Here is a 24684-nt window from a genome sequence, read left to right as displayed (position 1 = left end):
TAGGTTGTCCTCGAAACCCTCCCCTAAAAGTTGTTTTGCGAAATGTGCCTCTGCTCTGCGGGGAGTAGAGTGCGCCCATGGCTTTTGCTGTATCAGTGTCTTTCTTGAGTTTATCAATAGCAGTGTCGACTTCCGGCCCAAACAACTGCTGTTCATTAAATGGCATATTTAGCACGGCTTGTTGAATTTCCGGCTTGAAACCTGACATGCGCAGCCATGCGTGCCTTCTTATTGTTATTGCAGTATTTACTGTCCTTGCAGCCGTATCTGCTGCATCCATTGAAGACCGTATCTGATTATTAGAGATACTTTGTCCTTCTTCCACCACTTGTTGTGCTCTTTTTTGGAACTCCTTGGGTAAGTGTTCTATCAAATGTTGCATCTCATCCCAGTGAGCTCTATCATATCTTGCCAAAAGTGCTTGTGAATTGGCAATGCGCCATTGGTTTGCTGCTTGTGCTGCAACCCTTTTGCCCGCAGCATCAAATTTGCAACTCTCTTTGTCTGGAGGTGGTGCGTCCCCCGAGGTATGAGAGTTTGCTCTCTTACGAGCTGCCCCGACAACTACTGAGTCCGGTGTTAACTGGGTTGTAATATAAACAGGATCTGTTGGCGGTGGCTTGTACTTTTTCTCCACCCTTGGAGTTATGGCTCGGCCTTCAACAGGATCCTGAAAGATTTGTTTTGAATGTTTTAGCATTCCTGGGAGCATAGGTAGTCTTTGGTATTGGCTATGAGTGGAGGATAGCGTGTTAAACAAAAAGTCATCCTCAATTGGTTCGGAATGCAAGGTGACGTTATGGAAAGCAGCTGCCCTTGCGATCACCTGTGTGTAAGATGTACTGTCCTCAGGAGGGGACGGCCTGGCAGGGTACGAGTCTGGGCTGTTGTCCGATACTGGAGCATCGTAAAGGTCCCATGCATCGGGATCATCTTGACTCATGGCAGTATGAGTCGGGGAGTGCATCAGTGGTGGAGTTGCTACTGGTGATGTGTGCACTGATGGTGGTGGAGACGGTGGTGGAGTTGTTTTCTTTGCCACCTTTGCCTGTGGCTCCTTGTCCTTTTTTTGAAAGGCAAGTTTTCTTTTTATTTTAATTGGGGGAAGAGTGGTTATCTTCCCTGTGTCTTGATGAATGTGGAGCCTCCTTTGAGTATAGTCTGGCTCTACAGCTTGAAGTTCCTCTCCAAATCTATGTTTTTGCATTTGGGAGGACAATCCTTGTTCCTCTGTATAGGAACCTGTTTTCGGCTCCGAGGCTGGATGTTTCGGAACCGAAACTTTTTCAGATGTCTTTTTTGGCTCCGAAGAAACCTTTGTAATTTTTGGCGTGGTGGTTTCTCGGTGCCGAATTTGTTCGGTGCCGAAATTTCTCTGAGCCGATGTCTCGGGTCCGAAATTGCTGTGTGGCGGTATCTCGACCGGAGTCGGATGACTTCGACACCAGCGTGCCCTTTTTCGGTGCCTTGGCTCGGTCACCTATTTTTTGGGTTAAGCCATGGCCTGTTGGCGGTGGCGTCCCCTGGGCTTTTGTTGACTTCTCTTGAGTCTTATGTTTCGACGTCTTACTCACGGTTTTCGGCATTTCTTCGGCCTCGAGCTCTTCCGAGTCCGACTCGTGGATAGAGAAAGCTTCCTCTTCCCTCCACGAAAAGCTCTTGTCCTGTCGGCGTCGACGCCATCTGCAGTCTTCTGGCTCTTCGGTCTCTTAACGTCTTTCTGGACCGAAACGCTCGACAGGCCTCACAAGTATCTTCCTTGTGCTCTGGGGACAAGCACAAGTTACAGACCAAATGCTGATCCGTATACGGATACTTGTTATGGCATTTTGGACAGAAGCGGAATGGGGTCCGTTCCATCAGCCTTGAAGTCCCACGTGGCCGGGCCGACCAGGCCCCGACGGGGGATCGAAAAAACCCCGAAGGGCCACCGGAGCTCTTCAAAATTCGGTGTCGATCTGTTGTAGCTAACCCGATACCGAACGCAAACAATACCGACATTTTTTCTGAGATTCTAACTAACTTTCCGACCCGAAACACGGAGCGAAAAGGAACACGTCCGAACCCGATGGTGGAAAAAAACAATCTAAGATGGAGTCGACGCCCATGCGCAATGGAGTCGAAATGGGAGGAGTCCCTCGGTCTCGTGACTCGAAAAGACTTCTTCGAAGAAAAACAACTTGTAACACTCTGAGCCCAACACCAGATGGCGGGATGTGCACAGCATGTGTATCTGCAGCTACACATGCCATCGAACATATATATATATATATATATATATATATATATAAATATATATATATATATATATATATATATATGTGGAAAATGTCACTTACCCAGTGTACATCTGTTCGTGGCATGTTGCGCTGCAGATTCACATGCTGTGCACTGTTCCTGCCATCTAGTGTTGGGCTCGGAGTGTTACAAGTTGTTTTTCTTCGAAGAAGTCTTTTTGAGTCACGGGACCGAGTGACTCCTCCCTTTCAGCTCCATTGCGCATGGGCGTCGACTCCATCTTAGATTGTTTTCCCCGCATAGGGTGAGGTAGGAGTTGGTAGAATAAAGATACTAAAGATGCCCATGCAATGGAGTAGATATGTATGTACATAGTTTGTAGTAAAGGAATATTTATTTACATATATACAATTTACATGCAACTAAAACGGCTACAGGCTCCCGTGGAGGTGGGAGGGCGCATGTGAATCTGCAGCGCAACATACCACGAACAGATGTACACTTGGTAAGTGACATTTTCCGTTCAATGGCATGTGTAGCTGCAGATACACATGCTGTGCATAGACTACAAAGCAGTAATCCTCCCAAAAGCGGTGGTCAGCCTGTAGGACTTGAAGTTGTTTGAAATAATGTTCTTAATACAGCCTGTCCTACTGTGGCTTGTTGTGTTGCTAACACATCTACACAGTAATGCTTAGTAAATGTATGGGGTGTAGACCAAGTGGCTGCCTTACAAATCTCTGTCATTGGTATATTACATAGAAAATCCATTGTGGCACCTTTTTTTCCTAGTGGAGTGTGCCCTTGGTGTAATGGGTAATTCTCTTTTAGCTTTGAGGTAACAGGTCTGAATACATTTGACTATCCATCTGGCTATGCCCTGTTTGGATATAGGGTTACCGGCATGGGGTTTTTGGAAAGCTATGAACAATTGTTTAGTTTTACAAAATGTTTTTGTTCTGTCTACGTAATACATTAGCGCTCTTTTTATGTCTAATGTATGCAGTGCCCTTTCTGCTACTGAGTCTGGTTGTGGAAAAAAGACTTGGAGTTCAACTGTTTGGTTTAGATGAAACGGTTATATGACTTTTCGTAAAAATTTTGGATTTGTGCGGAGAACCACTTTATGTTTGTGTATTTGAATAAAGGGTTCTTGGATAGTAAACGCCTGTATTTCGCTAACTCTTCGAAGTGAAGTGATGGCTATTAGAAAGGCTACTTTCCAAGTCAAGAATTGGATTTGACAAGAATGCATGGGTTCAAATGGTGGACCCATGAGTCGTGTAAGTACAATATTAAGATTCCACGAAGGTACTGGTGGGGTTCTTGAAGGTATGATTCTTTTTAGTCCTTCCATAAAGGCTTTAATAACTGGGATTCTAAAAAGCGACTTTGTATGTTTAATCTGCAGATAAGTAGATATTGCAGTGAGATTAATTTTTTTGGAAGAAAAAGCGTGATTTGCTTTTTGTAAGTGTATTAAATAACTCACAATGTTTTGTATGGAGGCCTCTAGCGGCGTGAGTTAATTTGCCTGGCAGTAGAAAACAAACCTTTTCCATTTATTAGGATTAAAATGCCTTGTTGTCGGTTTCCTTGCTTGTTTAATGACCGCCATACACTCATTTGAAAGGTTTAGGTAGCCAAATTCTAAGACTTCAGGAGCCAGATTGCTAGGTTGAGCGATGCTGGATTGGGGTGTCTGATCTGTTGTTTGTGTTGTGTTAACAGATCTGGTCTGTTTGGTAGTTTGATATGTGGTACTACTGACAGGTCTAATAGTGTTGTGTACCAGGGTTGACGTGCCCACGTTGGCGCTATGAGTATCAGTTTGAGCTTGTTTTGATGCAGTTTGTTGACTAGAAATGGAATGAGCGGGAGAGGGGGAAAAGCGTAAGCAAATATCCCTGACCAATTCATCCATAGAGCATTGCCCTTGGATAGGGGATGTGGGTACCTGGATGCGAAGTTTTGGCATTTTGTGTTTTCACTGGTGGCGAATAGATATATGTCTGGTGTTCCCCAATGGTGAAAGTATAGTTGAAGCACTTGACGGTGAATCTCCCACTCTTGTGTTTGTTGATGATCTCTGCTGAGAACATCTGCCAATTGGTTGTATATCCCTGGAATGTATTGTGCTACCAGGTGAATTTTGTTGTGGATTGCCCAATGGCAAATTTTTTGGGCTAGGAGTGAGAGTTGTGATGAATGGGTCCCTCCTTGTTTGTTTAGGTAATACATTGTTGTCATGTCTGTTTTGATAAGGATATTCTTGTGAGTGAGAAGAGGCTGAAAAGCTTTGAGTGCTAGGAATACAGCTAGCAACTGTAAGTAATTTATGTGTAACTGTTTGTGTTTGGCGTCCCATTGTCCTTGAATCTTGTGATTGTTGAGGTGTGCTCCCCAGCCAATCATTGATGCATCTGTTGTAAGTATGGTCTGAGGCATGGGGTCTTGAAATGGCCGCCCTTTGCTTAGGTTTGTGGAATTCCACCACTGAAGGGACATGCATGTTTGGCGGTCTATCAACACTAGATCGTGAAGATGACCCTGTGCCTGTGACCATTGCTGTGCACGGCACTGTTGTAAAGGCCGCATGTTTAATCTTGCATGTGGGACAATGGCGATGCAGGATGCCATCATGCCCAATAGTTTCATGACGAATTTGAGATGCCACCCTTTTGCCCGCAGCATCAAACGTTCTACTTTCCTTGTCTGGGGGGTGGGGGGGGAGGGGTGGGGGGGCATCCCTTAATGACTGCGAGTTTGCTCTTTTCCTGCCTGCGCTTACTACTACAGAGTCCGGAGGCAATTGTTGTGTGATAAAGGCAGGATCAGAGGGAGGTGGCTTATATTATTTCTCCACCCTAGGAGTAACTATTCTAGTCTTAACTGGCTCCTTGAATATTTGGTCAGCATGCGTTAACATGCTGGGGAGCATGGGAACCGACTGATAAGTTGCATGTGTAGAGGAGAGTGTGTTAAGGAAGTCCTCCTCTAACGGCTCACTGTGCATGGCAACATTATGATAGGATGCCACCCTAGCTATGACCTGAGTGTAGCCTGTACTATCCTCTGGTAGTGATGGCTTAGAGGGATAGCAGTCTGGGTTGTTATCTGGAATGGGATCTGGATCATAAAGATCCCATGGATCCACATTGTCCTGCTGTGAATCAAATGAATGTGCTGGTGATTGCACAGGTGTGGGACTAGTAGGGGGAGAGATAAGCGAGTGAGGAGAAGACTGAGGAGGAGAAAATTGAGGAGGTGGAGGTTTATCCTTGGTTTTTGGCACTTTAGCTGGTGGCTGAACAGTGTCCAATTCTTCTTGAAAGGCTAATTTCCTCATATGCTTTAGAGGAGGTGCTGTTATAATTCTGCCAGTGTCTTTGTGGATGGGAATCCTGGCTTGCCTTTCATCTATTGCCTCCATTTGTGAGTGTTCCTCAGTCTGTTTATGGCTTTCTTTGAATGCTTGTGAAAGTCCATGTTCCTCCGTATAAATTGGTCTTTTCGGCTCCGAAGCTGGTTTTTTCGGTATCGAAAGATTTGGGGTGGATGATGGCCTCGGCTCTGAAAACGATTTTCGAGGTTTTGACTCGAAGGATCGATGCTTGGTGGACTCGGAGACAGAGCCTCGGCTCAAGTCCGATGGCTTGGGTGGCGTGGCCTTTTTCAGTGCCGAAGTTGTGCGTTGGTCACCGAAGGTCTTTTTACGGGTCGAGCCATGGCCTTCCGGCAGTGGCGTTCCCAAGGCCTTATGTTTGGGCTTGGCTGGGACAGGGGCAGGCATACTCATGTGCTGTCCTGCCGTGACCGGTCTGTCCTCTTCAGACTCCTGCTCGGAGTCGGACCCTCGAACGGAGACAGCCGTCTGCATGATCTCCTCCTCTTCGACGTCGAGACGTTCAGTGATCTTGGATGCCATCTCGAGTCTCCGGGCTCTTCTGTCTCGGAGCGTGTTCTTGGAACGGAAGGATCTGCAGGCCTCGCAATTTTCTTCCCAGTAGTCCGGGGAAAGGCAGAGATTACAGACGAGATGTTGGTCTGTGTAGGGAAATTTTGCGTGGCACCGAGGACAAAAGCGGAATGGGGACCAGTCCATGAGGCTTCCACGCGGTCGGCCCAACCAGGCCCGCGTTGGGCGCACGCGGCCAGAAGGGCGAGTAGAGATGTTTAACCCGACTGTACCGAAGTGTCGATAGAGGATGGTACGCGATCGAAACAATACCAACGAGAATTAGAGAGTTTTGAAGCTTTTCCGACTCGAACTATCGGAGCGAAAGGAAGGACGTCCGAACCCGATGGCAGAAAGAAAACAATCAAACATGGAGTCAATGCCCATGCGCAATGGAGCCGAAAAGGAGGAGTCACTCGATCCCGTGACTCGAAAACACTTCTTCGAAGAAAAACAACTTGTAACACTCCGAGCCCAACATTAGATGGCAGACTATGCACAGCATGTGTATCTGCAGCTACACATGCCATCGAACATATATATGTGTGTGTCTTTGCATATTTATTTGCTGTTTATAGATTGAAGATTCTTTGTACTTTTTCATTTCTTTTTGGCACACATTTTAAACATTCACTTTCAGTTGTACTGACCCTCCTTTATGAACCTTGCAGAGTGATTTAATAAATGTATTTCCCAGACTAAGAGTTGCTTTCCAGAAATTCTTTTCAGTGTGTGTGAAGTTCAGCTCGGTCAGCATTGAAGCAAAACATTTGTGGAGGGAAAAAGAGGAGTAAAGGGACGAGAAGTTGATAAAAACATAGAGACTTTCAGTAAACATTGACAGAGCCCAAGATTTCAACTGTAAAATTCCCCAAAGGGAGAACTGCCAACAAGGGGGTGAAAGAAACTGGGTTATTATTTGCAAAATTATAGCTGTAGGAAATGAGAATATTATTTGGAGTGCGCGACTACCCACCTCACATAACGTTCACAATTCTTTTCGGGGTGAACTCTTAAAGTCATTAAATTAACCTGAGCTTCTGGAAGCTACGGAACAGAGCAGACAAACTTACCTTAGATGCAATGTATAATATGTTTATTTAGTACTAAAACAATAATAAATATCAAAAGGCAATAATCTCAAAAAGAAACAGAAAGATATAGTAAAATGTTATAAACTAAATAATGCCTAAATTACAAACACCCAATATGAGGAACTGGAGATATGAATTTTTTACATTTTAAATAGAAATAGCGCAAAGAGGCACAAATTGCTGATAATAGTCAATGGTTGTGATAGAACAGGACTTGGGTATAATTTGATGCCGACTGTGATGGAGTGTGGGTCATATACACTAAAATGGGTTGGCCCGGTTAAAGCTTGCACGTTCTAACTGTAGTCCTTTAATTCCCAATCTTCACAAGACTACATTTCTAAAGCCCACCAGGATCTCAAGAGAGGCACTTAGAGAATCATATGGTGGAAGGCAGAGGCCAACAGGAAGGTTGATTCCAGGTTCACTTACCACTGGTCAGCTGGGCAGTTGGCATTTGCAGGAAAGGGCATCTTGTAGTATGTTGAGTCCTTGTAGATTCAAATTCAGGTCAGCCTTATGACCCTTGAAGGACTCTTCTTTGTCCAGGTCCAGTCTTCTATGCTCTTCTCACATGCCAGATCACAGGTTCAGTCCTCTTCTGAACTTCCACAGGTCCTACAGTGTTCTGATGTGGGTGCCTGGAGATGGTCCATTTATGCCTCACAGTAACTGGTGGGTGGTAATGACACCCTAAACAAAGAGGTAAAAGTTCCCAGGGCTAATCCGACCACTTTGGGATTTTCAAGACGGCTGAAGTTTTCAGCCACACTAAGCTTGGCTATGTGTGTGTGTGTGGAGTGTACTATGGTAAGTAATCATAGTGCCTTTCCACATCTAACACTAAAATCCAGTTTGAGGCAGTCCCTGCACCCCCTACAAAAATTGGAAGAACAAATCTGAACTTTCAGCTATGATACAGTAGATACACAGAAACTGTTTAGGCATTCCATTTCCCTCCTTTGAAGTGTATCCTAAATGTTATATGTAAAGCCAGCAAGCCTGTCAAACAGGCTGTGACACTGTAATTGCAAAAGGAAACCCACTGTGATTGGGGTGTGTCTAGCATTGCTCAAATATCAGCTAATATTTGCCTGTGACAGGGAAGGCCTCTTTGAGGGGCACCCAAAGTGTCATATGAAAAACCTCAGCAGATCTGTCAAGCAGGCTGTGACATGCAAGCAGGACTTGACACTTCAATGTAAACAAGCATTTGCGATGCAACAGGTCTCGCATTTGCTCGAGTTAGAGCAATTAGCGTTGTAAACTCGTAACCGGACTCTTCTTGCCTTATAAATTGAAAGAAAAAAAAATAAGCGTGATCGCGCTATGTAAAACCCAGCACAATCGCGCTGAAATTGAAAACCAAAAACCGAGCGCGATTGTGCTATGTAAAACGCAGCGAGTTCGCGCTGAAAATAAAAAGATAAAGTAGTGCAGAAACCAGGCTAAAAACATGGAGCCTTTTCAGTAGTTGACTGATGCGCTCGAGGAGGGCTAAACACCGGAAAAGGCATGAAGTATGCATGCCTTTCACTAATGAAATAAAGCGGATTTTAAAAGGCAAGCCCACGAACCAATGAAAGTGACAGGCGTGACATGGGCATGGTTAAAAGCCCAAAGAGAGTTTACAACAGGGATGGAGCGCTTGTGCCCTCGACCCTAAAAAGGATCCTCCTAGCCCAACTCGGCTTATTCTGTCAGGTTCAGATAGGTCATCTCTGCCCATCCAGGTCAGCCTATTGTTTGCTCCTGGGAGCAAGTACACACCTCATTCACACCTATTCATATGGTAATTGCTCGCTGGCAGAAGTGGGAGAACAACATTTAGATTTAGCTTCCAGGGACATCAGGCAGGGCAAAGGTAACTTTTGAAAAGTCATCTTTTCAGAATATATTTTACCAATCTGACTTCACCTGTGAATTTGGTTTATTTCAAAAGTCCAAAAATGAAATTTACAGCAGCTGTTTAGGTGGAAATACATTTTTTTTTTAATTAATATTGAATCCCAAAGCGTTCCTATGGAACGACTTTTCAGGCGTTTTAACTTTAAGAACACGTTGACCATTAAACCTATACATCTCCTACATTTAAATACCATGCATCCAGCCTTACCAGCAATACGGTCTACTTAGGGTGACTTACAACTATTTAAAGGGAAGGTTTAGACATGTCAAAAAAAGGGTTATTTTGGCAGGTTGAATTTGCAGTTAAAACTTGCACAGCCAGGCTAATAGTGGCATGCCTGCAGCAATGTTTACATTGTCACTGTAGTGGATGACACAATGGTTGCAGCAGTCCACTTGTGACATTTAACTCATAGGCCCTGGGTAAGCCTTGGCACTATATACTAGAGACTTATAGGTAAGTTAAATATGCTAAATAGGGGTATGCCAATTTCACCATGTAAAAGGAGGAGCAACAGCACTTTACCGTTAGTTAGCAGGGTTAAAGTGCACAGAGTTCTATTGCCAGCAAAAAAAATCTGGGGTGAGCAAATTTCCAACAGTGATGTCTCGTCATTTTAGGAACCATCCATATTAACACTCGTGCATCCCCCTAAAAGTGCACCCCTTCATTAGTTCTGTGTTCTAGGTGCTTTAGGAAGATCAGGTCTTCATGGTTCAGGTCCCTAACTGCATTTGGGGTTCTGTGGGAAAAACTGAAAAGAAGAAACTCTGATGTGATAGAGGCTTTGAACAAGGAAGGCAAGACAAGGGGACAAGATACACAAGAGTAGATACCAAGAGATATGGAGAACAGGGAACCTTGCAAGACTTGGAAGGTACCCTGCAAAACAGGACGACGGGAAGTTGAGGGGGCAAATAGTTTGCTGTGCATAAGTGACTGGAGTGGGCACGGGAATATAAGGAGCCACAGAGGGAATGGAGGAAAGGCATGAATAGGGGCACAAACATACAGGAACTGGGAAGGAAAGAAGCAAGGAAACGTAGGAGAGAGCCTAAAGGGGGTAGACTAAGAGTAGGAGAAATAAGAATTGGTGAAACGGGTGAGGAACATGAGACATGATCCCCACATCATAGCCAAAAAACTCTTTATTTTACATACAATTCTATCGAGGAGACTGATAGCACGCCACTGAATGATATGGTATGCCTTCCTTCTTTTTTGGACACTGGATGCCAAAGCCACACTTCTTATAAAAATATAGTGGCAGCAAAACCTTATTAACAACAAACAAGTTTCAAAGGATAAACTTAGAGACTCTGTTGCTTATAGTCTGTGGACACACACATTCCCATCAACATACATCATGTACTAAGCAAACGCAAGAGTATGAGTCAACAATAAGTTCACTTTCTCCGACTTGTATATCCTAGTTGTCACACAACTGTCAGCACATTTCAAACAAGAGAAATGAATAAAGTGGAGGAAGACTTAAGTCTGTATCAGGCAGCAAATGGTTCGGCCAAGTAACATTTAGTTATTTATTGAGCTATTATAAAGTGGGGACAACTATTGGCTTCGAACCACTGTACAAGCAATGTAGAAATATATACACATTAAACATGACACTTTTGGATAACAGACCACAAAGATACAGCATGCAGAGGTGATGGACTAATTATTGTAAGTATTTCTTAAACAAGAAGGTCTTCAGAGATTTCATGAAAGAAAATATTCAGAGGTTTTAAGTCTTTTTTGTCAAATAAATATGACTATCATTCAAAGGTAGGCAGAGTGCTTAAAGAATACATGTATAGTGGCTTGCATAGCCTCCCTGCCTATCAGTGGTAGGCACGTGCCAGGAGAATGCAACACAAAGCCATGGAAGCGCTTATAGAATTTGTAATAAAGAGTGGCATGCTAGGTAATCCATGTTGCCTTAATGTCTTAGATATTGTAATGTTGACACAGATGTCATACTGGTGGTCACAGGAATTCGTTTTGCACGTTTTGTCCAATCGCAATGAAAAATCATGCTTAATTCCAGTATTTTTAAAACACTTTTCAGGTTAAGAAAGGCGAGGGTGCAGAAAGACCAGTAGAAAATGTGATCTGAGCGAAATTTTCACACCAGATTTGTGGCGGAGGATTGTTGAGTTCTTAATAGCCCAATGACACAACAGAAAATTCTGTATGTTTCTGAAGCACACAGAGTATGTAGCTAACTAGTGCACCTCTCAAAAGAAATACCAATAAAGAATGTTGTCTCTCAAGGATGTTGCACAGATGACAGATTCAATTAGAACACTGAGATGAAAGAGCACCAGGCTCAGATTCCATCTAGCCCCAGGTCCTCTAATTAGAGAAAACAAGCATAGCAGGACAACTGATGATACTGACTATGATTTAACTTTGAGTCTGTAACATAGTTTGCAGCCCAAAGCTGATTGTAGTCTTTATCTTGAACGCTGTGCTATGCCCCAAGAAATTGACTCTTCTATGTGCTTGCACTTTTATTTGTTTTAAGTGACCCCGCACGTATTTGCACTTACAATTGGCGTTATTGTACTTTTAGCACATATTGCAATAATCTAATCTAAACTTATTAGGGTAAGGTCAGTAGGGTATTCTCATGCACCAATAGCTATTAGGCATAGCAACTAACTTGTCAGATGGTGTATAATCGATGGATTTTATAATCAATTTTAATCTCGGAGTTTCTCCATTGATAGTTCCAAGCGACTTTGTTGAAGTAATATTCGAGTTAGATATGCAAAAAAATATGTTTATTTGGCCTTTGAACTATGTTTTTTAGTTTGCTGTTTATATGTGCACTATTGTGCAGATTTTATGTTCTGTTTGTACTTTTATGATCTTAGTGCTCTAAATAAAGTTATTATGATGATATTTCATGGCCTTCAGGGGGGACAAATTGCATTGGGCATGAATAGTTGCCCACTTAATTTTGTTAGCTGTATTTTGGTTGAACTAGGTACCTAAGGAACAACGCAATATTGCCTACATTGCAAGTACTGAAGACAACAAAAAGGTAGTGGGTGGATTACATAAATTAATGTCAGCCACTGGTAATCACTCAGGGTAGCAATCCAGTTCGTTTTTTGCCTACCATGCCACCTCGGACTGACACCAGCCATTTGCAAATTAAGCTCTGTCTTGCTCCACAAGGAAAAGTCCAGCTCAAATTGCCAGGCCCGATCCCCACTGAAAGGGAACACAAGCAACCCTGGACCAGTTTCAAGCTATTTTGGGCCGGTCAGCAGGGTGCAGTTTGAGACTTGTCTGAAGTGACTTGGTGGGCAAATGAACAATCGGCTTGATCTGCCTGGGGTAATTACTAGTGGTTGAGATTAATTCAGGCATTCCATTCATAACTTCTTGTCTTTTTTTTTTCTTTTTTTTAAATCAGTGCATCACCAAAAGTGCAAAAGGTATGCCCATTCGAGGATCATCTGTTCACTGTGCCATAGGACCCAAGCTGCACTCTAATGACAAGGCCTAAGTGGGCTGAATCCGGTCTGAGATTGCTTGTGTAACAGTTTGCAGGGAACTTAGTCTAGCAGTTTGCTCTGGACTGCTCTCACTGAAGCAGCACCAAGACTCGTTTGCATATGGCAGGTTCCTGTCTTACGCTGCATAGTGTGCAAAAGAATGATTGACTGGAATGTGGTCCAGAGTAATTACCAGAGATTGAGATTAATTCAAGGATTTTGACCATCATTTTTTCTTTATTTCAGTGCGACAGCGTAAGTGCAACAGATATGCTCATTTGAGGATCCCATATTTACTGTACCATAAAACTCTCAAGTCAAACTACAACTTACTGACCAGGTCCAGATGGGCTAAAGCTGATCAGGTGTTGCTTGTGTTCCCACCCAGAGTGGACCTGGCTTGACAGTTCAGGCTGGACTGTTATTATTGGAACAGGAGTAAGACTAATTTGCATAAGGCTGGTTACTGTCTGAAGTGGCACAAAGTGGCATAGTGGGCAAAAAAAAACGATTGACTGGAACACAGCCCACAGTAATTACCAACAGTTGGGATTCATTAAAGATTCCATCCATCAAATTTTTGTTTATCTCAGTACACAGCAAGTAAGGAATATAAGGTATTAGGTAAAACCCATTTGCAAATCCTCCACCACTTACTTTTGTTTTGGAGCCTGGTGATGAATTTCCTAGAAATCTCCACTTCACTTATATTCATCAGAGATCAGTCAATGAAAACAAAGGCTACCTTCCTAGGAAACAGTGGTGCCACGGCAACTGATCTAAGTTTCCATTTGGGTGCAGCACCAAGGACAGGATAAACAGTCTGGTGTAGGGGAATACAACTATACACAAGCAAGAGGACCCAGATGTCTCTGGAACCACAATGCGGTTGGAGCCATCTCATACAATCTACACAGCAGAGCATGCACGTCTTAGTCCTGAGTCCTTAACATCTCATTAAAACTAGGCAGAAGTAAGCAAGCAGTGGCGGTGGTGGCAAGACCATTTTGCCAACGTGATGGAGCAGGACATTTGGCTTCCTCAAAGGGAAGGGAACAGAAGGGAAAGGAAGGTGGGGGGAGGAGGCGAGCAAAGCAAGAACGACAGCAGAGAAAGGCCACCTGTTCAGGCCAGAGTGCTCTGTATATTTTGCAGGATTTATTTCAGGTCCAGTTCAAAGCCCTGACCAACATCTCAGGATTTTCTGATGTACCTTTGTGAGAGGCCAGGGCAAAACCAGAAAAGGCAAAAGGTGTATGCAATAACTGGTTGATCGTCCCTTGCAGCAAACCCAGGGGAGACTTCAAAAAAGGTGTCAAATGTGCACCAAGCCAATTCCATAATTTGCCTCTTTCTCCAGGCGTACAGGATCCTAAGCCTCGGAAATTGCCCACAGGTAAAGTCCCAAGATGGAGATCAGAGCAAACTTGGAAGAATAATTAGTCTTGGAAGCAAGGTAATAGATATATTTGTTTTTCTCTGTTGTATGGAGGAAAGAGATTGCCAGTGGTCCTGCACTGTCTCGGTTCTCCACCACGTTACTGGAGAACGATGATGCATGTGTTTGTGATGGTGAGCTCTCCCAAATATCAAAAGCCGGTGTATTGTGCATTCTATGTCCACAGATGTTACATCATTCTTGGCTCCTTATGTAGGATCCTAGGTGAAAGAGTGGGAGGAGTAAAGTGAGGGAGTGAAGCGGAAAGAGAATGAAAGAGAATAGTAAATGTCAAAGGTTCATTTTTTTTTATAACACTTGTGTTTGTTTATTCTCTGAGCAATCACATAAAGCCTTAAAACCAACATGGAGGTAATTTGGCTGTTAATGTGTGATCACAGTCTAAAGGGAGGGGCGTGAGGGACAGATTGAGAGACGGCAGTGGAAAGAGCATGAAAGAATATTAAATGTCATATATATAAATTTTTATAACACACTTGTGTTTGTTCTTTCTCTGAGAAATTGCTCAGAACTTCATCTGGAGTGGCACGAACCGACGACTGTACTTGTCTAAATTGGTAGCCCATAGGAAAAGCAGTAGACTGGGCACGCCATGCATAGAACACTATTATCACACCCTACCCCCTGGCACAACTCTTTTACATGGGACGAAAAGTGACATACCACCCTCCTCTTTGCACATTTAGAACGCACCATGACCCACAGCAGCCCTGGGATAGACATTCTCTACTGCTTCTGTATTAACAACAATCCCCAGGGTACAAATGAGAGTGAGGGTCTGAAACTACTCGCACAAACTTCTCCACAGCCCCGCCAACTACACCTATAGGTCTTCCTATGGAAAAATGTGGCCATCCAAATAGGAGGTCACCTGATGATGTGAAGGGATTGGAATGCCGTGAGGATAAAGACAGGTAACATTGTTCAAGATGGGGGCTGAAACCCTTTACTACACTATGGGAGGATTTGTTCCTGCCTCCCTCACAGTTTTGTCGTTACTTCCAACTTCAGCACTGTCTCTACAGTCTTTTGGACTAGAACATGGAATTTACCTGTCTCTCCCCTACAATCGTTTCTGGACCTTCAGAGAACCTATAAAGGTGTCATGTCCGAGTTTTATAACTTACTGGTCAAGCACCTTCATTCTTGTCCCTTCTCTGCACACCCTGGCAAACTACACTTCACGTACAATGCGCAGAAGAAGACTGGGGGGAGATGATAGTGGACCTAGACAAAGGGGTACATGACGCCAGAATTAAATTATTTAAAACAATCCAGAAATGGAACTGGAACCACCAAAAACTTGTGGCTACAAACCTCCTCCCCCATTCATGACCCTGGAGATGCACACAGTCAAACTGTGACATGACGCATACCTTATGCGACAGCCCCGCTACATCCTGCCTCTAGTCCCTTATAGTAAACACCCTTGGTCTCAAACTGGACTTGCTCTCTCCATTGTCCCACGGCCTCTGATCATGCTACACAATACTTGTGATTTCCCTGAGCTCAAAACCAATTTGCGACAGTTACTGATAACTGCAGTGACCATGGCCAAACTTTGAACTCTACGCCATTGGCGCTCACAACAAATACCAACACATGATGGGTGGTTAGTTGAGATTTATAAAGTGGTGACCTAGGAACAAATCGTTTACCGGCTGCAGGACAAAGCGGACCTATCTGAAGCTACTAGGTCCCCCTTCCTGAATATTGCTATAGACGCTCATAAGCTCCCCCCCACTAGACTCTAAGAAATGATTTATATATTCATAGACCACAAATTACTTCAACTCCCCCGCAGCAGTATCATCTCATGTAAGGAAAAAGTTACTTGCAACAATCTCTTTGCAGCTTACAGTGCTATAGTTTTAAGTGGTGTACACAGACTATAAAGCAGTGCCCAAAACCTTTAAATCGGTGTCTGGCTAGCAAGGCTGGAAGATGCTTTGAATAGGGAACACAGCCTGCTGTATTGCCGGGGCCAGTCCTTTGCCCATCAGTGACAGGAAGAGGCAGGGCCACACACCTTGGCTCTGCACAGAGAAATTACAAGAATGGTAAGAGTTTTTGCATTTTTTGTATGCTTAAAGTAGACTTTTCATTGCCCATCAGACACCTAAAGAGCGCTTTCAAGTATAGAGCTTGCTGGACTGAGAATAAGAAAGAGGAGGTTGGATTGACTTATTGCTTCTCCCTTGGTTTAGAGACATTATCTTACACCTCTTCTCTCCCCACCTTTTGGCAATTATTTCTGTGAGTTATGGCAAAACATAAGATCACAGTGGCCCCCTCTGGGGGTGCGGGGTCCACCCTGGATGGGTTTTTGAGCGAGTAGTTGGAGTCATTTCAAAAGAAACTGAGCTGGCAGGACCCTGCCTGTCACTCTCTTTGCCTCCTAATATCCTATTAGGTTCTGTGCCGGCCTTGATGGCCACTCAAAACTATAGTACAAATAATAAATCTATCCCCCCAGATGAAGAGCAAAATCCTGAGATGGAAGCGGCCATACCGACCAGTACCTCTGTACTTATATTGCCCCTGGGGGAGGCACTAATGGGGTAATTCTAAGTCTGGCAGTCTTGAGCCCGCCAGACTCGGGGTGGTTGTCGGACCGTTGCAGTAGTGGCAGTCCAATCTACCCCATTCTGATCGAGCCTGAGCCGCCACAGTCCAACCGCCAACACCACCAGGCTGCAGTCAGCCTGCAGCCTGGCGATCCCGGCAGTTGTAATCCACCAGGGCAGCGCTGCCCTCCGGATTATGAGTCCCCATCCACCAGCCATTCCATGGCGGATGGAAAAGCTGGCGGGATGGGGGTGCCCGGAACCCCCTGCACTGCCCATGCACTTGGCATGGGCAGTGCAGGGGCCCCCATGCAGAGCCCGTCACACATTTTACTGCCAGAATCACGGGAAGTGAAATGCGCCACGGGTGCTGCTGCACCCGCTGCACCGCCACATTGGTGCCGGCTCGATTCCGAGCTGGCGTCAATGTTAAGGCCCTCTTCACCGCAGGGCCGGTGGGCGGAAAAAATGTTTTTGCCTGCTGGCCCTGCGGTGAAATTGCAATAGGTGTCCTGGTGGCACTAGCGGTCATGTGGCTTGTTGAGTTTGGCAGGCGGCCTCCGCCCCTCGCCAAACTCAGAATGACCACCTACGTTCTCAATCATGTAGAAGGATAACTGAGGGCCATTCAGGAAAAAGGAAGTAAGCTGCAAATACAAAAGGTCTTGAACTGTAACTCCCGCCCCAACGTCTGAAAAGGAACAGGCAGAAGTGGACTCTTATACTACGGGAATAAAAGCTGATTACAGCAAACTTAAGGACTCTATATAGGATCTTATAACAAGTAAATTTGAACCATCTATACTTGCCTAGGGGCCATCGAAGCTAAATTAAATAATTTGGCCCCGTCTCCCATGTTATCTGTTGGTCCTGAAAAATGTCCCAACCATCTCTGCATCAACTTACGAAGATTGTAGGGGCCCAAAGAATAAAACAATTTACTGGCTCAAAAGTAAGGTTGGCTGGATGTCAGACTTATCTTCTGAAATCCTGATGGTTAGAAGAACTCACTGGATGGGTCCCAGTAGAAAGGAGTCTAAGGGAGACTGTCTGATTATTAACTTTAGATCACCAATGGTGGTAAAATCTCTTTAAAATGTCTTTGGAAATCAATTCCAGTCATCAGGATCAATACAGGCGTTGCCTCTGGGTTACTTATATAGAGCATCAGTACTCTCCAGGACAAATGGTGTTGAGGTTAACGATTGCTCTATCCCAAATATTCAAAGGTATAATGCAACTACCATCAATACCTTTGAACTATTGGCTGCATTGGAAGATATTGACGGATGATGTACCAATATGGTTTCTGTTGACGGGGACCCTACACCCTTGATACAGAAATCACCTTACCACCTGGTCAAAGTGGACATAAACACTACCCAGAACCATCATTCTGAACTCGGTCTTTGTAAATCCTACCTGTCTCAGCCTGATGTAGTTCTATTGGAACACCACACGAAAAGTTCCACTGAGAATTCCCACAGTATTGTTTCTTGGAATATTGCGGGGGCACGTACAAAAATTTAAAATCCAAACTGGGTTAGTTTTATAAATGCTCATGAAATAATATTTTGTCAAGAAACCTGGATGATGACAGATTTCCATATTGATGGGTACCATGCCTTTTTCCAACTGGCATTACCATCTAAGCTGAGCAGAGCGAGAAGAGGTCATGCCCGCTTCTTCTCTGTTAAAGTCATAGATTTTAAAACTACTAAATATTGGGCCTCCCCCATTTCCTGGTCACCATCTTAGCATTCCATGCTGAACCTGATATCTTGATAATAAACCGTTATTACAATATTTTTAATCAGTTGGTTAGGGATGTTATTGATCAAAATGATGCATTTTTAGAAGACTTTTATAAAAAAGAGTATTGGTGATATTATTTGGCATAGAGATTCTAATATTTTTACAAGTAAGTTTTCTAATACATGGGTCTGTGGATTTTGTAACGATGAAAGTGAAAATGCAACTCACTTTCGCATTCTGTTTACAGTGAGGCATTAAATGAATTGTTCAAGTATAACTTAGTCTCTGCAAGTGACATGTGGCACAACTTTTGCTGGGAATCAAGATGGAAGTACTAAAGATTATATATTCTTATCAATCGAGCTATCTCCCCATCTAACTCCTTTCATGGTGTCGAATAGCTGTGTAAGTGACCATAACCCACGTTTCGTTACGTTGGATTCCTTTATTAAAATGCCTTAATCTAAAAGATGTGATAAAAATGGAGATGTTTAGGAACAAAGGATTAAAATCAAAGTGGGATAAGGTGGACCCAGTTGCTTTTAACCAAACCATATTTGGAGATTCTAAGAATTCTATCATGGTTTGCTTAACTGATGATTTAGGGCCCACTGAAATTCAGTCTGAATTTGTTAACATCTGTAGATCTATTTTGAATAATCTTACATCTCCACCTCCTCCTTGTGAGATATCATTATTCCGACGGTTTAACGCAGCATGTTCGGCCGCTCATAAGTAATTGATGGCTGCGCTGGAAAGCCTCCCACAGGTGATGTCAAGGATGCTAGAAAGAAATACAAATCTTGATGAAAGGAAATCTCAGATCAGAAATAAAGCATGGGAAGATCTTATGTTGGCTGGGACATGAAGGGATAGTTAAAAATTCTGGAAAGTGATTAACAAGCTATTTTTCATAGAGTCAGATGCACCTAAAACTGATAATGTAATAACTGTGAACGCATGGGTGTCGCATTTTACAAAATAATTTTCCCCAGAGGACACGTCCATGTCTCAAGGATCTGATTGTAGCAAGGTTGTTGAGACCCCCCGTAACTTTCAAAATCCCACTGAAGTCCATGAGGTGATTGCAGCCATAAATAAATGTATTCCAGGAAAAGCGCTGAGCCCGGATGGTGTCCCAGTAGATATTTTTAAAACTAACATCCATATGTGGGCACCACTACTCACAAATGTGTTTAGATCAATAGTCTTTGGCCCTATACCTGATTCCTGGAACACTCCCACCATTGTTCCTATTTCTTAAAAAGGAAACCGGTCCCACCCGACCTGTTATCGGACTATCCTTAATGGACTCTAATGCCAAGATGCTGGGCCGCGTACTACTGTCCCGCCTTGAAGATTGGGCTCTGGCTACTAATGTTTTGCCAAACGTTCAAGTTGGTTTCAGACTTGGTATAAGGACATTTGAACAATGCCTAAACTTCTATTTGATAGTGGGGAAGTATGTTAAGGCAAAAAAAGGACTCTCTCCCCTTGGCTTTTATTGACTTATCAAGTGTTTTTGGTCTTGTGAACAAGATATGGGAACTGATGGGTAGGATGGGAGTGGAAACAACTTTTAACCCTGATTAGGTGACTGCATGAAGATCTTACAGTAAGGGTGCATTATGGCCCCTCAGGTGAATGTTCTCCCCATATTAGCTCCACTCGGGATGGGATTAACAATAATTTTAAGGAAAATGGAAGGGACGTGCCACGTACAGTGAACAAATCCATTCCCATGTTGCTGTATGTGGACAATGCAGTGTTGATTGCCTGTACAGCAAACAGTCTTCAGATCCTCTTAGATTTGTTTTTGGCATACATTAAAGACCTTGGCTTACAACTAAATTATTCAAAGTCTTATATAATGACCTGTGGTCACCCAAGTACTAAGTCTAAGTGGTTTAAAATTGGGGATTTAACCTGGTAAAGGTAAATAATTTTAATTAACTAGGGATTCTTTTTAACCAGTCTCTCAGCTGGACCACAATTTTAACGCTAAGACTGCAGTCTATTACTAGGAATATTGAGGCAATATTCAGGTTTGTCCATAAGCTAAAAAACAAACCAGTTATATAAATGCTGAGTTTGTACAGGAGCAAAAGTATCTCGATGGAAACTTGTGGTGTTGGGTTATGGGGCTATAGTAGGACTGGCATAATTCAACTAGCAGAAAAACGTTTTATGCGAAGACTATTGTCAGTCCCGGGAAGCACAGAAACTTTAAAATGCCATGAGGAACTCGGGCTGCCATACCTGGAAGACCTGATTAGGTTAGCCCTTCTGTTACTCTGGGTTAAAATTTGGGGAACGCCTGAGGCTGGTCTAACCGGGACATGCATCAACCACTGCTTGATACTTGATAGGACATATCAAATATCCTGCCTCTCCCACTTGAGGGAAGCATTTAAGAAATGAGGCCTAAAGGAATTACATGAAAATCCTCTTATAATTGGGCCAGAACATAAATGATGAATTAAGAAACATTACCAGGAATATTGCATTAATTTATGTTTAGGAAAGGACCAGGCTAAAGAAACAATAGTTAAATATACCCAAGTGTCAACAACAGACAGGATGGGACCTTATTTAGGGCGGATTGCCAATTCTATGCACTGATTCTGGCTCACACTCTTTAGGCTGTGTACGTTGCACTCTAACTTTGCATTTCCTCTGCCAGAGGCTTGAAAACAGGACGTAACATCTTGTGAGTGTGAAAAAATTTCAGCACTAGCCACTTTATCCTGGTTTGCACCTTGTATTCAGAGCCAAGACGTTGCTTTTTAGTCCCAATACTTTAGGAGGCGAATTTGAGACATCACAAGGAAGGCCTAATACTCCTGCAGTTCTTAGGATTCCCAGACATTTGTTATGAATTACTACATTTTCTAAAATCAGCTTTTTATATTAGAAAAAGATAGGAATCTCAATAAATATGAACTAATAGATGTTTTTTTTTTTTTAACTTATTCATGTGCATTTTATGTTCAATTATCTTTTTTCTTTCCTAAAATGATATTAGTCTGTTTTTTTGGAATAAGAAACAAAATCTTTAATTTAAATTCCAGTGACAAATTATTATATTTTAAAATTGTATTTTGAGTTAATTGTTTTATGGGCGTTCATGCCGAATTGTAATGTCTTGGAATTTTAATCTTGTGTTTTTGAAGCTCCGGCCAATAAAGACTTGTTTGACTACAGATTACTAGTGACTTTAAAAATCCCTTACCCTACTGGTGCTTTCTGACAGACTTGAATATTCACAAAATGAAGTCTTGTGTGAATGGAAGACCAGTCATTAACCGTACATATATCCACTAATGGGATTTTTCTGAGGAACACAATTGTCCCTACGTTTCTTGCAAATGCGCTGCAGGGGTGCTGTGCAGTGTGCATTTAGCTATGACATAACAGCTGAATGAACCATCTAGTAAGGCTGATGTTTGAGACCGGATTCCCCATATGAGGCTGGGCAAAACCAGCAACAGTTATTTGATTTTCCTAATGGCGTAAGGGTGATCTACATAGTACACACTGACCCTTGTGGCATCTAGAGTGTGTAAATCTCTCTCTGTTCAAGAGGCTGTAACTTTAGCAAAAATATCTCAAGTCAACAGAGTGGCTGACACGGACAGGTGAGACCCCCTTGCGCAAGAAACAAGAGAGTGAAGGTAACGCTACTCTAGCTTTGTTTGTACATAAAATAATAGTTAATGTAATGAAAATGTTTAAAGTTCACAGACCCTCTGGAGGAAAGTGATCGCAATAACAAAGACCACCTTCTCAGAAAGAAACTGGAGAGAGCACATATGGAGCAGTTTGAAAGGTGGCCTTATTAACTTAGTATGAACTATACTGAGGTCCGAAAGTGAAGGTGGTGGGACTCTGGGATGGATTACCCTTTTAAACCCTTCCACACAACCTTTATACCAGAGATTTTGAAAACAGACTGACATTCTCGTTTTAAGAGGTATGCAGCAATTGCTGGTAGATGTACCCATATAGAGGCTTATGCTATGTGTTGGCGGTGTTAATCAAAAAGGACCTAGATTGTGAGTGGTGCATAACATGGATGGACAATAGGTCTTCTAGTATCTCAAAGATTTTCATATATTCTTGAGGAAGCTGCAGGTACTCAAATTCTAAGGCCACAGCTGCTAAATTGCCAGATCAGAGACTTGAAATTGGGATGCAACATTACTTTGGTGTTGACCGAGGAAATCTGTATGCAATAGATAGATGGATTAACATCTCTACACAGAAAGTACCAAGGCTGGTGTGGTCCATGTTGGTGTAATAAGAACGTAAGCCATTGTTGCCTGATTTAGTTTTGTGCAACATAAAAGATCAATGGGGGAAGGGGAAAAACGTGAGCAAATGTTCCTGACCAGTCAGTCAACAGGGAATAGTATCTGTTCAAGTTAATGCCACCTTGTTGTGGAGTTTAGCTTGGAATGCTTGCACAGCTGACTGAACTGTTATGAACTCCAACATACTGATGAGTAGGAGATTTTCTCGAGAGGAACACGTGCCTTGAACAGTGAGGCTGTCTACATGAGCCCCTCTAGCATATGAAGAATATACGTGCATAGAGGATAGACTTGTGTTTCCCTCCCTCAGAGGTGTGTCAGCTGTATCTAATTCAAATCTGCTGTTGGCATTGGAAATCATTTTGCTTTCCTGCACAATTCCCTGTGCTCACTTGTGATGAGAGTGAGGCAAATATTGCAAGGAATCTTTGATTCTCTTCTACTGGGTCTATTATGTGTTGATAGCAGTGTCACTGACTTGCAAATCTGCCATTGAATTATGACGCCAACTGAAAATTTGCCATTGAATTATGATGCCAACTGAGACTTGCTTATCAGAACTTCTAATTTTTGTCAGGAATATCACCTGTGCCCTACATAAAGCCCTTCTTCTGGACGTGTGGATGATGATTGAGTCTGTAGGCACTAGTCAGCAGATAAACAGAGAATTTTGGGGTTAGGACTTTAACCTCTTTGTAAACCGCGGCACAACCACTTTTGACAGGGTCCTTGAAATTATCAGCTGAATATTTGACTATGGACTTCAGCATAGACAGATACTGATTAGATCTATCTGCTTAGGAGAGTGTCTCAATGAGGACATTCTCCACTTCTACTGTGTCACTGTGTTGTTGTGCAGCCCTCAATATTACCTTGTGATATGTTTAGATGTCAGCTGGTGGAGGGGGCTTCTCTAAGTACCACTCTAGTAGGTTATTTCATGAATGTCTAGGCTATAATCCTGCCATATCTCATCTTCATTGTGTCCTTGATTTGTATGGGGGGGGATTGGGCCAGCTGAAATATCTACCTATGAATCTGAATGTGAATGGTGTGGTGGAAATGGCAGTGGTCTGTTATGGTTAACTTCCTCTTGTTAGGGATAGGGAATGCCCTGATTTCCTGGGCTGGGCAATAAAATAGCCTATGTCAGGATGTGTATGAATGATATGTTGCCATATGTCTAGTTGTGAGGTCTGAGGAACATTACTATTGTTTACACCATGCATGGAAGCTGTATCTGTACTCCAGGACCTTGTGGACTGCCAGCACTATACTCTGTGTCAATTGAGAAGGTCAAGATTTGTTACAAAGAGAATCCTTTATCGAGGTCTGGTGTTCTTCTCTATTATGTTTCTTGATGAGGATTCAAGACTCATTTTGAGGCCAAACCCTAGGGTGATGGCACTAAGCATGCATGCCAACAGTGTCCTTTTAAGGTTGAGGATGTTGCAAATAGATCCTTGATAGTGAGGCCTGAAATCCAAAGTCTTGTATTAGTTCTGGTGAAGGCTTCACTGGAGCCATTGGAGACCCATTGTCTCCAAAGTTTGAATCTGTGAAGAGATAGTGCAAGGGCCCCATTTCTGTTGGGTCAGCAGGCTATAGGATGGGCCCCCAAAACTGTTGTTAGATCTGAACACTATCTTCTGCGGCCCTGTCTGATGGTGAATAGGTAGTCTTGGCATTGCTTGGTGAACTTCAGCATCCACCTTCTAACACTGTGGTGCGAATAATCTTTTTAGCAATTAAAAGCTTTGAGGGCCAGAAAGTGAATTTTTTTGTGGTCTCTCAGTAAACATGGTAGGTACGACCATGGAAACTTGTTATAGCAAGATTAACAAAAAATAAATATATATAGTGTTTTCCATAGCCATTCTCA

At 43.1% G+C, this 24684-nt stretch overlaps 1 protein-coding gene across 3 annotated transcripts in view; it reads right to left on the bottom strand.

The window, feature by feature from the left end:
- Positions 1-24684, bottom strand: part of CHMP7 (charged multivesicular body protein 7) — a 125377-nt gene that overhangs the window by 19381 nt on the left and 81312 nt on the right. Inside the window, exon 11 of one of the 3 annotated variants that reach the window (XM_069214069.1) lies at positions 19111-19273. The exons of the other annotated variants lie outside the window; for them this stretch is intronic. Coding sequence (XP_069070170.1) covers positions 19197-19273 — 77 coding nt within the window. The 3' untranslated portion in view covers positions 19111-19196. Of the gene's footprint in view, positions 1-19110; positions 19274-24684 lie in introns of those variants that run through there. 3 annotated transcript variants of the gene reach the window in all.

This window comes from Pleurodeles waltl, chromosome 11 (assembly GCF_031143425.1).
Source record: "Pleurodeles waltl isolate 20211129_DDA chromosome 11, aPleWal1.hap1.20221129, whole genome shotgun sequence".
In the NCBI taxonomy this organism is placed as follows: Eukaryota; Metazoa; Chordata; class Amphibia; order Caudata; family Salamandridae; genus Pleurodeles; species Pleurodeles waltl.
Note: the sequence above shows the minus strand (reverse complement) of the source record. Positions and strands in the feature narration are given on the sequence as shown.